Source organism: Paroedura picta, chromosome 1 (assembly GCF_049243985.1).
Source record: "Paroedura picta isolate Pp20150507F chromosome 1, Ppicta_v3.0, whole genome shotgun sequence".
Classification (NCBI taxonomy): Eukaryota; Metazoa; Chordata; class Lepidosauria; order Squamata; family Gekkonidae; genus Paroedura; species Paroedura picta.
The window spans coordinates 63,361,492-63,377,462 of record NC_135369.1 but is presented as its reverse complement, the minus strand read 5'-3'; the positions used below and the strand labels follow the sequence as shown (position 1 = coordinate 63,377,462).

General features: G+C 43.3%; 1 protein-coding gene across 1 annotated transcript in view; it reads right to left on the bottom strand.

Annotated features, from left to right (window-relative positions):
- The window catches only part of XDH (xanthine dehydrogenase), an 81,647-nt gene that overhangs the window by 46,199 nt on the left and 19,477 nt on the right, over nt 1–15,971 (bottom strand). The window contains exons 6-12 of the mRNA XM_077340945.1: nt 14,765–14,826; nt 13,148–13,216; nt 11,374–11,436; nt 6,108–6,194; nt 5,509–5,650; nt 4,501–4,593; nt 1,961–2,112 (exon numbers count right to left, since the gene is read on the bottom strand). Of these exons, the coding sequence (XP_077197060.1) occupies nt 1,961–2,112; nt 4,501–4,593; nt 5,509–5,650; nt 6,108–6,194; nt 11,374–11,436; nt 13,148–13,216; nt 14,765–14,826 (668 nt within the window). The remainder of the gene's footprint in view (nt 1–1,960; nt 2,113–4,500; nt 4,594–5,508; nt 5,651–6,107; nt 6,195–11,373; nt 11,437–13,147; nt 13,217–14,764; nt 14,827–15,971) is intronic.

The window sequence follows — 15,971 nt, the reverse complement described above, 5'->3', positions numbered from 1 at the left end:
ATGTACAAAAGGATTTTCCTCCCAATACATTCTGGGATCGGGCATTTTGGCTGATGCAATTGCAGAGTCCTGATCCTGCCTTGGACCACAAACTAAGTCCTCAACAGATCTACAGATACAATATTAGGGGAAATGCATATATTCCATTGGTGACTTTAAAGAAAACAAAAAGATCAGATGGTGCAACAAGGGGAAAAAATACTGCTCAGACATTGAGATAAATGATAGCTTGGTATAATGGTTGAGTCACAGCATCTAGTCTGGAGAACCAGGTTTAATTCCCCACTCCTCCTCCACATGTCAGCTGGGTGACATTGGGCCAATCACAGTTCTCTCAGAGCTCTCTCACCCTCACCTACCTCATAGTGTATCTGTTGTGGGGAGAGGAAGAGTAGACAATTGTATGCTGCTTTGAGACTCTTTGGGGTAGTAAAAAGTGGGGTTCAAAAGAAGCTCTTCTCTAAAAAAAATTGTATCAGGAAACATGCCACATGGAGAACCCCTTACCACAGCTCGATTTCAACAGTTCCGGCAGCAACAGCGAAACTACACAAGCCTGCCTCCATGTGGAAAACCTTTCCTCAGTTGTTTTCTTCCTGATCTAACTAGCCAGCAAGGGTCAGGCTTGTTTCTCAGCATGTAGCAGGAGGGTGAAACTGGCAAAAAACAAAAACCACCTCTGCTTTCATCTGCACAGATTCCCCACTGGCAACCAGCAATGGGGAGCAGCAATGGGAAACCTAGAAGTGATCACATGCTTCTCTATAAATTGCCAGAAACTCTATGGTAAAACCAGTGGCCTTTCCGCACAAGGACCAATGTCGCCAAATGTTTTCAGTATGCAGAAACACCATATTTAATAGTGGAATTTCGTCATTCCGCATACCTTTAATTCTAGGGGAATATTGAAGTCCCAGTAGTGTTGTATTCATTCCCCACAGGTTTTTGGTCTCGCTGGAATTGCAACAAAGGAAGCAATGTTTTCTGTGCTTCTTCCCGACCCTGGCCATCAATCAAACAGAACAGCCAATGGACTGTTGTGTTCATGCTCCCGAAAAGCTCCTTTCCCTTTAAAAACTGTTTTTTTTTAAATGCAAACACACCAGTTGCAATGAATATTTGTTCAATCATTGTCTCAGAAAGACCTTTTTTGCTGGTGTAGGAGCTGGCGCTTAATCGTTTCCATCTTCAAGTAACTTAATCTTCAAGTAACACCCCCCCCCCCGATGGGCGAGACTTGTGGCCGAAATTACAGGCAGTGTCGAACAGGAGGCTGTATTGTGCTTGGGAACTTTAAAGGCATTGCAGTAGGGAGCTTTGTTTTACTGTTATTCACTTCTATGGAGGGACTTTAGCTGGAGAAGCCTCGCTCATTCGTTGCTTAAGCGGGTCTAAAGAAAAAAAATGGTGATCGCGTCTCCGGAAGTTCGGGGACAAGAGCAAGGGAGGGACATTCTTTCTACCACTATTTTGAGAACGCACATGTCTTTCGCTGATGTGTTGCAGCTGGTGCTCAGAAGTGTAGTGTTTTTTTCAGGGGGAATCCACTTTTCTGGATTTCCCCCTAAGTGCTATAAAATTCCGATTGTTGCAGGAGTTTGGCAGGAGTTTTGCGGTTTGCTTACAACATCATGCAGAACATTAAATTAATAGCATTTATGAAAGGTAAGGCTTTGGCTACATTTAAGTCATGCGGAATGGCCCCAGGTTTTCCCAGAAGTAACATCAGTACTCTCTAGAGCTGTAGCAGATCCACCAAGAAAAGGTGTTATGTATGTGTAGTGAGGCACTTCACTCTGGGATGAGGCATAGCCCAAGTTCTCAATATAAAACCAATCAGTCTTGGCTCAAAGTAAGACTCAGAAAATATTGGTTTGTTCAGATAGAATTCTCTCTGATTTCCCTTTCCCATCTCTCTCTTCTTCCTTGTCTTTAGGAGAAACTACTTGGAAAAACTTACAGCAACATTTCGGATTTGAGGGCCTGCAAACCATCTCAGTTGTTCTAGTACAGCCTGGAACACCTCTGTTTTGTAAGGTGGAAGATGGCCCACAGCCTTCCGTAGAACCTCTTCCACATGGCTCAGAGTGCAGGAAGCTCCAAAACTGATGCCTGAAAAAGCAAAGACCTGATGGACTGGACCAATAACTGCATTGTATGAAACAGACACTGATATTCAAGTTGAAGGCATTGTGGGTTTTTTATCCTTGTGAGTCAGTTTTGAGCTATTAGAAGAGTCAGGGTTTTATTTCTTTCATCTAATGTGTTTGGTGAGGAAGGTCACCTAATTCTGGGGCATCAGGGATCGTAGTTACCCAAGATAGTAAAGTCATTAATATGCCATATTTTACCACTTGGCCAGCAGCCAGATTGAGAAACTCCAAAGCTGTGCTGTTTTTGCTTTTTGTCATGAACAAGCAGGTATAGCTCATATACATGTGCACTGACAGGAACTGGCTTCCTTTGTGATGTATGGCTATCAGTTCGGACACATACACATCATGCACTGTGGCATGGAGATCTGCCTCATATAAGAACCACATGGAGGAGGTTTTGTACTATTTGTAGAATGAACCCATCCAGATAGCATATGTATTTATCTTAAGTGTAGTATGTCTGGAAAGACAAAAGAGCATTCCATTCATAAAACACTTTGCACAAGCTTAGGTTTACATGTGACCATAAGAAGAGCCCTGATGGAACAGACCAATTTTCCAACTAGTCCAGCATCCTGTCTCACACAGTGCCCAATCAGTTCCTCTGGAGGTCTAACAACAGGACATGGAAGCTGAGGCCTTCCCATACAGTTGCCTCCTGGTGCTGGTCTTCTTAGGATTACTGTCTTTGAATGTGGAGGTTCCCTTAGTCTCCATGGCTTGTAGCCACTGATAGACCTATCCTGAAAGACCTATCTGTCCAACCCCCACCCCCACCGTAAAGCTATCTATGCTGCAGCCATCATTCTGTGGCTATCACTCTGGCAGCACCTTCCTGAATCTACTGCCCATCAGCTTCATGGGATGCCCTCGAGTTCTAGCATTTTGAGAGATGGAATAAAATTTTTATTTGTTCTCCCAACCATACAATTGTTCAGAAGTCAGGCCAAAGGGCTGATGGACATCCTTAAAGAAGCATGGACAGGATGAAAGAATATTGAAAGCAGACATATAGTCACAAAAATACTGGAGCTACATGAAAACCTGCAAGAATGGAGAGTGGCTGCAGACAACATGCAAACAGCCCAGCAGAAACAGAAGACCTGGTATGATGCCAGAGAGAGAGAGAATTTTCGAGCCAGGAGACCAAATGCTCGTGCTGAAGCCTCAGGGAAAGCACAAGCTGGAAGCAGCTTGAGAAGGACCTTTCAGAATTGTAAACAAGATTTCAAATGTAAACTCTCTGGTAAATGTGAATCCTGAAGGGGGAGCATGTAAAATGTTTCATGAGAGAAGTAATCTGGTCCTTATGGCCAGAGAAGGGCAGAAAGAGAAAATTCCATTAATGTGTTGGGGGAAGATAACTAAAGGTAGCACAGTTAGTGAAAATAATCCAACATCAGCCTTAATCAAAGCCCAACAATGGCACATTAAAGTTGTCTCAGGATCAGTCCTTCTTTTTTATTTTTCCAGGTAGAACCAAGGTAGCTCATCTGGAATTAGCATCCTAAGGCCCTTCCCTCACTGCCTCACTGCATCCTCAACTACAGGAGGGGGGGTGACACTCTCTACCTCCAGTTTGTGAGGGGGGGGGGCTGATCTTCTTACCGCCCGGCCTCAGCTATAAGCCTGGCGGAAGAGCTCCGTCTTACAGGCCCTGCGGCATTTCTGTAGGATAGAATGGTCTGCCTCTGGTGCAGCTATGGCTGCCAACCTCAAGTTGGAAAATTCCTGAAGATTTTGCGGGATAGACCTGGGTAGACTGAGGCTTGTGGAGGGGAGGGATCTCCCTTGGATATTATGTCATAGAGTCCATCCTCCAAAGCAACCATTTTCTGCAGGGGAAGTGATCTTTGTAGATTGGTATCCTTAGGTACAGCGAGCATGGGCATACCTTCAGCCGTCTGCCTGCCATGTGAACAGGGAAGGCTTTAAGGGCAGCTTTGGTTTGCCTTGGCATGTCAGCATCAGTGTTGTCATGTGCCTTTCAATGTGGTCATGCATACTTCTGACAGAACCAGCCATAGTATGGTATATGCAAAATGTCTCCTAATCTCATTGCTATGGTTTAATAAAATTTTGTACCAAAAACAAAACACGGGACAAAAAATTCCATGTAATTCATAGCTAAACATTTTAATTACTTCTTACTAAACTTACATAATTTCAATTATAAATGTTATTTTAAATTGCCCAGATACAATCAGCATATATTGGCCTCGGGAAAAGCAGACAAAAAAGGACTCCACCTATCATATCAGTATCTTTGTAATCCTTCACCATGCTTACGGATACCGAGTGCTTCTTCCCAGTCCCTTAAGGCAACAAGCACGTTGTTACTTACCCTCCTCTGAGTGCTGAACACAGTTCATTTCTGGTATCCAAGTTGGTGCTATTATCACTGGGTACAGCATGTTCTTTAACCTCATTTCAATACCTTAAGGAAACAAAATCTAGTGATGTCACTACACACAAGGCAGGCAGGCAGCCAGGACTATCAAAAAACAAGGCTATTTATGCAATAGTCCCATTTCCCTTGAAGTGATGACATGTGGCTCTCTCCAAAACAGTCAAAAATCAATGAGATTATCCCTCACATTTTCTCAATACATGACGACACTTTTGTTTCTAGCTGGTCTTACTATATTAGTAGGGAACAGGGGATAAGCTCTTGGGACATGGATAAATAAATTGCAGATAGGCAAGTTTTCAGAAAATCTAATTGGTGGGCTACTATATACCCTTCACTTGCAAGATGCTTGGTTTGTACTCATTCAAACTGTGTAGTATTTAAAGCCTGGAAGGAAAATCCAGTACCAGAATTAGAAGGTGCATATCATCAATTCATCATGATCCCAGTGGGAGGGAACACCATGTTCTGGTTTCTCAGGCCATCCTTAGGCATTCAGGCCTGGCAGACATGTCACTGGCTGTTTAGTGTGGGCAAAAGCCCCATTTAAATGAGACAATATTCAAAGTTCAAAGGCCCACGTGAGAGTGCTTTTGCACATTTAAATCAGGCCTCAGATAGCCATGTGAAGAGAATGGCACCAGACTTCTATGCATCCCATTTTGGTTTATTTCTCCACATCACACACAACCCCACAATCATGCACACATTTCCATTTTACCACAGAGCTCCATTTTTTAAACTTTCCACCATTCTCCCCTCCAAGCAGCACAATTATTAGCATCGTCTTAAAAGCTAGCTGAATTGTGAAAAGGTATTAAGTAGTTCAACAGAGAGGCTTAAAAAGCAGATGCTTTCCCAAACAGATTCTATCTGATAAAGTCAATTAATTTTTTAAATTGTGGTTGAAAAGCCAAACAGGAATCCAGTTCTTGCTCTTACCCACTTCAGTATTCCCTACCACGAGCTTGGCATTGGGATACTCCGCTTTGAGGGTCACCAGTTCCTTGAGTGTTGAAGGCTGAAACCACATCACTCTCTCACCCTTGAAGCACAACTGTTTCTGAGGTTTGTTCTTGTGATTCTGTGAAAACAACACTGGGTTTAGCTTCACTCACGAATAATCCAGGATAGCCTGATCTTGTTAGATTTTGGAAGCAAAGCAGGGTTGGCTCTAGTTAATATTTACATGAGAGACCACCAAAGAATTCCTGGATTGCACCCAGAGGCAGGCAATGGCAAAGCACCTCTGAACATCTCTAGCCTTTGGGGTTACCTTAAGTTGGCTGTTATCAGATGGTACTTTACACTACCTTCAGTGAAATCCAAGTGGGGTGGGCAGAGTCTGGCCAGCTCGTTAGCAGGCCCAGGACAGAGCTCCTTAGCAGGCAGTCAGCAAGTTGGCCCTATTCCAACTTGGACAGCCGGACACATTCCACCCCCCAGGCTGTTTCACAAATATATAGAGGAACCATGGATAAGGTTTAGAAACGTCCCTAGAGAAATATCTCCAACACACTGTGAACTAAAAATGTACCTACCAACAACTCTGGTGGGAATATCGGTTCCTGGGTAGGGTCTAGAGGCTGGAACTCAGCACAGTTGAAGAGAGGTGAAGATGCCATTGCCTACACATGACAAATAACACATTTACATAAGGACTGCTCTTTCTTCACTTAACCAAGACAATTTTTTTCTTTCATTCAAAAATGAAATAAAACAGTCTAGCATATAGAGTGGGTAGGCACTGAGATGCTTCATACTTATTTTTCCTTTATTTTGGGTATTTATACACACTTTTCAAGAGCCTCTTGTGGCGCAGAGTGGTAAGGCAGCCGTCTGAAAGCTTTGCCCATGAGGCTGGGAGTTCAATCCCAGCAGCCGGCTCAAGGTTGACTCAGCCTTCCATCCTTCCGAGGTCGGTAAAATGAGTACCCAGCTTGCTGGGGGGTAAACGGTAATGACTGGGGAAGGCACTGGCAAACCACCCCGTATTGAGTCTGCCATGAAAACGCTGGAGGGCGTCACCCCAAGGGTCAGACATGACTCGGTGCTTGCACAGGGGATACCTTTACCTTTACCTTTTACACACTTTTCTTCCCAAGTGAGAAGCAAAAGGGCCTACAGCAGCTCTCTCCCCTCCTCTGTTTTATCCTCACAGCATCAACCCTCTGTAGCAAGTGAGGCTGTGATCACCAACTGAACTTCCATGAAAGAAATGGGGATTCAGACATGGGTCTTGCGGATCTTGCCCTGGCATTCTGACCACAGCATCACACTGGCTCTTTATTCAGAGTAGATTTCTAATTGCAGAAAGAACCTTTAAAAAGTGGAACATGTGTCTGAATAATAATCACCATTGTTGTTGTTGTTGTTATGTGCGAAGTCGTGTCCGACCCATCGCGACCCCATGGACAATGATCCTCCAGGCCTTCCTGTCCTCTACCATTCCCCGGAGTCCATTTATGTTTGCACCTACTGCTTCAGTGACTCCATCCAGCCACCTCATTCTCTGTCGTCCCCTTCTTCTTTTGCCCTCGATCGCTCCCAGCATTAGGCTCTTCTCCAGGGAGTCCTTCCTTCTCATGAGGTGGCCAAAGTATTTGAGTTTCATCTTCAGGATCTGGCCTTCTAAAGAACAGTCAGGGTTGATCTCCTCTAGGACTGACCGGTTTGTTCGCCTTGCAGTCCAAGGGACTCGCAAGAGTCTTCTCCAGCACCAGAGTTCAAAAGCCTCAATTCTTTGACGCTCGGCCTTCCTTATGGTCCAACTTTCGCAGCCATACATTGCAACTGGGAATACCATAGCCTTGCCTAAACGCACTTTTGTTGGCAGGGTGATGTCTCTGCTTTTTAGGATGCTGTCTAGATTTGCCATAGCTTTCCTCCCCAGGAGCAAGCGTCTTTTAATTTCTTTGCTGCAGTCCCCATCTGCAGTGATCTTGGAGCCCAGGAAAATAAAATCTGTCACTATCTCCATTTCTTCCCCATCTATTTGCCAGGAATTGAGAGGGCCGGATGCCATGATCTTTGTTTTCTTGATGTTGAGTTTCAAGCCAACTTTTGCACTCTCCTCCTTCACCCGCATCAACAGGCTCTTTAGTTCCTCTTCACTTTCTGCCATTAGAGTGGTATCATCTGCATATCTGAGGTTGTTGATATTTCTCCCTGCAATCTTGATCCCAATTTGTGACTCCTCTAATCCCGCATTTCTCATGATGTGCTCTGCATACAAGTTAAATAGGCAAGGCGACAGTATACAGCCTTGCCGAACTCCTTTCTCAATTTTGAACCAGTCAGTGATTCCATGTTCAGTTCTCACTGTTGCTTCTTGACCTGCATATAAATTTATCAAGAGACAAATAAGATGCTCTGGTATTCCCATCTCTTTAAGAACTTGCCACAATTTGTTGTGCTCCACACAATCAAAGGCTTTAGCATAGTCAATGAAGCAGAAGTAGATGTTCTTCTGGTACTCCCTAGCTTTCTCCATGATCCAGCGTATGTTGGCAATTTGATCTCTAGTTCCTCTGCCTCTTCGAAATCCTGCCTGTACTTCTGGAAGTTCTCGGTCCACATATTGCTGGAGCCTAGCTTGTAGGATTTTGAGCATAACTTTGCTAGCATGAGAAATGTGTGCAATGGTGCGGTAGTTTGAACATTCTTTGGCATTGCCCTTCTTTGGGATTGGAATGTAAACTGACCTTTTCCAATCCTGTGGCCATTGTTGAGTTTTCCAAATTTGCTGGCATATTGAGTGTAGCACTTTTACTGCATCGTCCTTTATGATTTTGAATAGTTCAACTGGAATGCTGTCACCACCACTAGCTTTATTGTTGCTCAGACTTCCTAAGGCCCATTTGACTTCACATTCCAGGATGTCTGGCTCCAGGTCAGTAACTACCCCACTGTGGTCATCAGGGATGTTAAGCTCGCTCTTGTATAGTTGTTCTGTATAATTTTGCCACCTTTGTTTAATCTCTTCTGCTTCTGTGAGGTCCCTACCATTTTGGTCCCTTATCATACCCAACTTTGCATGAAACGTTCTCTTCATATCTCCAATTTTCTTGAAAAGATCTCTGGTCCTCCCCATTCTATTGTTTTCTTCTATTTGTTTGCACTGTTCATTTAAGAAGGCATTCTTATCTCTTCTAGCTTTTCTCTGGAATTCTGCATTCAATTGGGTGTATCTTTCTCTTTCTCCCTTGCCTTTCACTTCCCTTCTCTCCTTAGCTATTTGTAAAGCTTCCTCAGACAGCCATTTTGATTTCTTGCATTTCTTTTTCTTTGGGATGGTTTTAGTTGCTACCTCTTGTACAATGTTGCGAACCTCCGTCCATAGTTCTTCAGGCACTCTGTCTATCAGATCTAATTCCTTAAATCTATTTGTCACCTCTACTGTGTATTCGTCGGGGATATGATTTAGTTCATACCTGAGTGGCCTAGTGCTTTTCCCTACTTTCTTCAATTTAAGCCTAAATTTTGCAACAAGAAGCTCATGATCTGAACCACAATCAGCTCCTGGGCTTGTTTTTATTGACTGGATAGAACTTTTCCATCTTTGGCTGCAGAGCACATAGTCAATCTGATTTCTGTGTTGACCGTCTGGTGATGTCCATGTGTAGAGTCGTCTCTTGGGTTGTTGGAAAAGAGTGTTTGCTATGACCATTGTATTCTCTTGACAAAATTCTACCAGCCTGTGCCCTGCTTCATTTTGTACTCCAAGGCCAAACTTGCCTGTTATCCCGGTTATCTTTTGGCTTCCTACTTTAGCATTCCAATCCCCCATGATGATAAGCACATCATTTTTTGGCGTTGCTTCTAGAAGGTGTTGTAGGGCTTCATAGAACTGATCAACTTCATCCTCTTCAGCAGCAGTGGTTGGAGCATAGACCTGGATCACTGTGATGTTGAATGGTTTGCCTTGGATTCGAACTGAGATAATTCTGTCATTTTGGGGATTGTATCCCAAGACTGCTTTTCCTACTCTCTTATTGATTATGAAGGCTACTCCATTTCTTCTGCGAGATTCTTGTCCACAGTAGTATACCTGATGGTCATCTGAATTAAATTCACCCATTCCTGTCCATTTTAGTTCACTGATTCCTAAAATGTCGATGTTTAGTCTTGTCATTTCTTGTTTGACCACGTCCAGCTTACCTTGATTCATGGATCTGATGTTCCAGGTTCCTATGGAATAAAAATCTTTACAGCATCGGACTGTCTTTTCGCCACCAGTTACTTCCACAACTGAGCGTCCTTTCGGCTTTGGCCCAGTCGCTTCATTCATTCTGGCGCTACTCGTACTAGCCGTCTGCTCATCCCCAGTAGCATATTGGACACCTTCCGACCTGAGGGGCTCATCTTCTGGCGTCATATCGTTATGCCTATTGGAACTGTCCATAGAGTTTTCATGGCAAAGATACTGGAGTGGTTTGCCATTTCCTTCTCCAGTGGATCACCTTTTGTCAGAGCTCTCAGCTATGACCTGTCCGTCTTGGGTGGCCCTGCACGGTATAGCTCATAGCTTCACTGAACTACGCAAGCCCCCTTGCCACAACAAGGCAGCGATCCTTGAAGGGGGAATAATCATCATATAACTTCTAAATGTATTTCTCCACCATCAGCTTAAGAGCATCCCCACCAGCTAACCCCACTCACAAATAGCACTGTCAGAAACAGCCATAAAGGCTCTCATCCCATTGGAAGCTATGCAGGGTCAGCCCTGTAGCACTTGGAAGAGTTACCTCCAAGGTGGACCAGGGTCATGACTCAGGGGCAGGCAATGGTAAACCACTTCCAAACATCTCTTGCTTGGCAGCCAGGCAGACCTAAGATCTCCTGTCCATATTATACACATGCAATACAATGAATGAATGAATGAATGAATGAATGAATGAATGAATGAATGAATGAATGAATGAATGAATGAACTTTCCAAAGTTCCAAATGTCATTTTATACCTCTAGGTGGATTGGCTGACTTTGTTTTGTGATGACAATGCTTGGGCAGTTTATTGGGCAGTTTTCTGCTGGCCTCCCCAGGTCCTGCTATTTGCCCTTTCACGTGAAAAGCCCCAAGGTTCACAGGTAATGTTGCCCTGGTACTAAGCAGAGCACCACTTCATGACAGATAAATAGATTATAGGATTAATCTTATGCTTTGCTTCAAAATAAATATCAGCACTTGACCGGAAAAAGACTTTCAGGATGAAGACATTTTGTTTCATATGTCATACCCCCAACAATGGTTAGTGGACCCCTCCCTGGTCCTGCTGTTGTATGTTTATGTGTTTTTCTTAAATTATTTTATAATTTTAAACACTGTTTTAACTGTGCAAATGTTTTCATGTTTGCCTCCTTGTTGACCTTGATTGGATAGATAGGCAACATAAAAATGTGTTAAATAAGATACTAACAAAGAATGGGGTGAGAGGAGATTCAAATGAGTAGCCGTGTTGGTCTGAAGTAGCACAATAAAATCAGAGTCCAGTAGCACCTTTAAGACCAACAAAGATTTATTTAAGGCGTGAGCTTTTGGGTGCAAGCACTCTTCCTCAGACTAAGAACTGATCATCATGTCAGTAGAAATATAAAAGCAAAATTTAATCCTGTTGCATTAGTAAACTGTGTCACAGCATCCACACACAGCCATGTGATAACTCCCTGCCAAACCAGCCAATCAGACCCCTCAAACCCATTTGTAGTTCACAAAGACATATCAGAAATAAAACTGTCAAAGCCAGTGATCCAGGGGGGGAGAAGGAGAGGGAGAGAGAGTAAATATGAACAGATCTGAAAGACTTACTGTGTCATTTGCATTCATGCAGCAATCTAGCCCATTGATTTTTCTTTCACGGCACCCCCTGTCCTGGGAGAGGGATGAAAAAGAAGCACTGTCATGAAATGAAACAACTTTTTCCTATGTAGAGAACAAATAATATTTCTTATTCTTGCTGTATTTTTCACAGACAGTTCAGAAAAGTTAATTAAATCAAATATTCAGGACTGGGAAAGATCAGGCATGACCTTTTTCTAGATTTTTACACAATTTAGTTAATTATTAAATCAAATTTCACATATTAAATGTTGTTATAAATAGACAGTATATTTTGTACATTTGAGCAGAAAGTCTGACTAGAAGTTTTATTTGTTTTATTTATGTGAATTGATTTAAATTATTTATTTAAAACATTTTTATCCTTGGACCAAGGCAGTTCTTCTATTCACTGAGGCATCCATTTTATACCCTGTCCCCATGTTATGCTCCCCTGCTTCCCAAGAGTAGTTCTGAAATGCTTAGCAGATTCTAAAAATAAATTTTAAATACTTATTTGTAAAAGGCATGTCTCATTTTAAAAGGTCTAAAGTATATTTTCCATAGATCCAAATCCATTATCCAGTATTTCTTAATATGAACAGAAAACACTAAAACATCTTCATAAAACTTACAAGGTAATATTTGTAGTCACCTCAGGTCATATCCACAATACATAATGAATCCAATGCTTCTTTATTCTTTCCAGGGAACCTGGGATATTTTTGCTGGAGGGGTTAGTGGGAGATTTGGTCACCACTCCTGGACTGAGAGCTAGCAGGATTCTACCTAAGCAGGATGGAGGTTTGCCTATTCTAGGCTGAGAAATTGATGGAGATTTGGAAGGAGAACCTGGGGAGAATGAGCTTTAGGATGGAGAGGGACCTCAGCAGGGTTTAATGCCATAGAATCCATCCTCCAAAACAGCCATTTTCTCCAGGAAAACTAATCTATGTCATCTGGATATCGGTCATAATTCTGGAAGAAATCCAGGCCCCACCTGCAGGCTGGCCACTCCAGTTGCTGAGATTTTGCCCGTTTGTTTACACCACCCTTCCCTGAAGGACCTCAACATGGCAGACATAATTCTTACCTCCTCCATTTTCATCTTCACAACAGACTAATGATGTCAGTTAGGCCGAGAATGAATGATTAGCCCAAGGTCATCCTGTGAACTTTATGGTTAAGTGAGGATTTGAACCCAGGACTCTGTTTCTAGGTCAACACTGTAACCATTACATCTACATATTTGCAGAGACCCCAAGACTACTTCCTGAGAACCATCACAGACTTCACGAAGACAGCCTTAAACAGTTCCCTTCTTTCCCCCAGGAAAACCCTGAGAACAGAAGCAGTGAGGAGGCTACAGACCAGAGAATTCTTAGCAACAATCAAACTACAGTTCTCAGGATTCTCTTTTGGGAAGTAATTATGCTTAAACTGTTATAAGGTTTGCAGTGCTGGCATGCTTTAAACATCTCAGAATGTGATTTTTGAACAGAACTAATTCTCTCCACTGGAAAGGATTTGCAGAGGATTTGTGGGAGAAGCTGTCATTCGACCAGTGGTTCAGGCCAATGCCTTCCTCCAGGACAACAAACTTGTGCAAGGAGCCTTAATCCAGCAGAATAGATGTCTTCGCCTGGTGGAAAGCCCCTTGCACCGACAGAAGACTCCTTGGATCAGAGGAAAACTCCACTATTAGCAAAACAAAAACTTTGGATCCAACCTAGACTTTAGAGGACTACATATTTATCCAACTTACCACATTGTTTTCCTTTCCAAGCATGCAGCAACCCAAACCGTTAACTTTTCCCCCACAGCATTTCCAATCCTAGGCAGAAAGAAAAGTTTCAAACACATTTTTTTCCAAAAAATGCGCATTTTATGTCATCAAGGCTTGGGCACTTGGGCACATGAAATATGGGTGCTCTTCATAAGCCTGGCAAAGAGGAGGGTTCTGCCACTCCCATCAGGCAACCACAAAGAGGTTGAATATGCTCCCAAGTATCTCTTTTATTGAGGCTGCAGAAGCTCCCTTTCTCCAGTGCCACAGTTCATGTGGCTCCTGTCTACAGTGTGGCCTCCCAACTCTCGTTCACCAACCAATCCAGTACATGCTGAACAACAGTTTTTTAAGAAGAGGAAGAGATGTTTTTGTAGCACATTTTTTACTAGCTGAAGGAGTTGCAAAGGGGCTTACAATCATCTACCCTTCCTCTCCCCACAACAGACACCGTGTGCGGCTGAGAATGCCCTGGCAGGAATGTGATTGGCCCAAGGTCATCCAGCTGGCTGCATGTGGAGGAGTGGAGAACCAAACCCAGTTCACCAAATTAGAGGCTCCTGCTCTTAATCACTACATCCAGCTACCTGTCCAACAAGCAGCCCCATCCAACAAGTGATCCTGCCCCAGGAACCTCTGCCAACTGATCCCCACCCCAGAACAAATCTCATAGCCTATTTGGCAGGAATTTTGGCAGATGGGTGGGCAGAGGCATGTCAGGTGGGGTCTGCAGCTGACAGAGTGTGCTCCCAGCCACCATACCTCAAGGCCGAGTTCTGGAGGCCAGCCACCCAGTGCCTATGTTCGAGGAAGGAAGCAGGGCTGGTATGCCTAGGAAGGGGCGAGGGAAAGGGGATATCCAGCATATATGGGGCATGTGTGAAAGGAGTTCTTCATTTTTTAATTTAAAGAGTCCTCAAAGTATGCATAATTCACCATCCTGGAGTGGCCCTGAACTGCTGTTTTCCTGATGGGCATTGCTAGACCATGAATTATGCTTTTAGAAAGAAAATGTAATATTTTTGTAAGAGACTAACATGGGTTTATGATTGCTCAGAAAGGGAACTATATGTGGGAAGGGATTAAAAAAAAAAAGGAGTTTTGATCATTCTAGGTGTATTAACCATAAATTATTATGAGCAAAAATGTTCTCTAAGTCTATCAGAAACTTATAAAAACCACTAGCAGAAAAGCCTATTGTAGGAAAAATACAACAGGCTCTAGCCCTCTACCCCACCCCAACCTGGGCAGCCCCACCAGGGCTTGACCAGGCTGCAGCAGGGCTGCTTCGGGGGGGGGGGGGAAGCTGGCAGGGGTTCCCTCCCTCCTAACCAACTTGGGCCCACAGTCTCAGGAACTCCCTGTCTCCTAGCTCGTGCTGGCTGGCTGCCTTACCTATTGCAGTCAGTCTAGTAGTACGCGCTGGCACTTCTTCCACCTGGAAGAAGTTGGAGGGGGATGCAGCCAGGGATGGGACAGCATACCTGATTGGCCATTCATTGGACTGGTGGCCAATCAGGTAGGGGATGAGTCCCAACTCCTCCAACCACCCCAGTTGGGCTTTATTTATGTTACAGATTATTTTTAGCCACTCACCCTTGCAAACGTTCTGTACCCTTCCAGAATGGGCCTGTATCCTGTACATCGGCAGAGATTTCCTGTGTTCAATCAAGTTCAAAAATGTTAGGGGAAGAAGACTGCTACTATGTACAATACCAAGTATTTGTATTCACAATTGTGAAAATGCACCACAAACACCCTCAATCCCAAATAACAGAATGGTATTTGTCATCAAGTGGTTTGCCACCATTGGTCCTTCCCCAATATAATTTTTGGCATTATGGCAAACCATCTCTGCTTCTCACTTGTTTTGAAATGCCCTTGCTGGTGTTGCCATAAATCAGTTGTCATGACCCTTACGGAGGTTTCTACATGATGACCAGTTCATTTTGCTTTATTAGTTTTGTACCTTTCAGTTGTTCTGTGGGGACTAAATGGTCCCAGAAATGATAGAATGTCTTTCAGTGGCTTTTCTTCCTGAATTTTCATTTTATGTTAGAGGGTTTTGTGTGTGGTCAGTTTCTGTCTGCTTGGCTAGACTAACTGAAATGGGATTAGCAAATGCCTGCTCTTTGTTTTTAAAACCACATTTATTTAGCTGGGTCATGATGGACATCGATGCTGCTGCTTCAACCAACTGCCTAGCTCAGACTACTAACCTGGTTGCATCTCAGTTTTTAAAAAATCATTTGGGAGACAGGGAATGAATACTTTTTTGATTCCACCAACTATTATTGCCATTTATTTTGGATGACCTCATCTTTGTCTCTCTTGTTGATGTTTGTATGCATTGCTGATTATACTTACCTAAAATTTTAAAACATGTATACACAACTGATGAAGAAATATCAGTTGTAGTACATATTTTCACAGACAAACAGGTGTTCTTAACAGGAAAAACTCAGCACAAAAGACTAGAAAAAGTAAAAAGCTTGTGAATCATGTATCTCTAGTTTGGTCCCAATTCAAACTCAAACTGTCACAAAGAATTTCTGCGCCATGACATCTCTCTCTCTCTCTCTCTCTCTCTCTCTCTCTCTCTCTCTCTCTCTCTCTCTCTCTCTCTCTCTCTCTCTCTTCACACACGGACATGCACACAAAGAGAGAGAGGCCAAGCCCTGTTGGCAACCCTCCCTGAGCCTTCCCTGGTATGCAACTCGTTTGCTTGCTCTCACATACACACACAAACACACACACAAAGAAGAAGAAGAAGAAGAAAAGTTGGTTCTTATATGCCACTTTT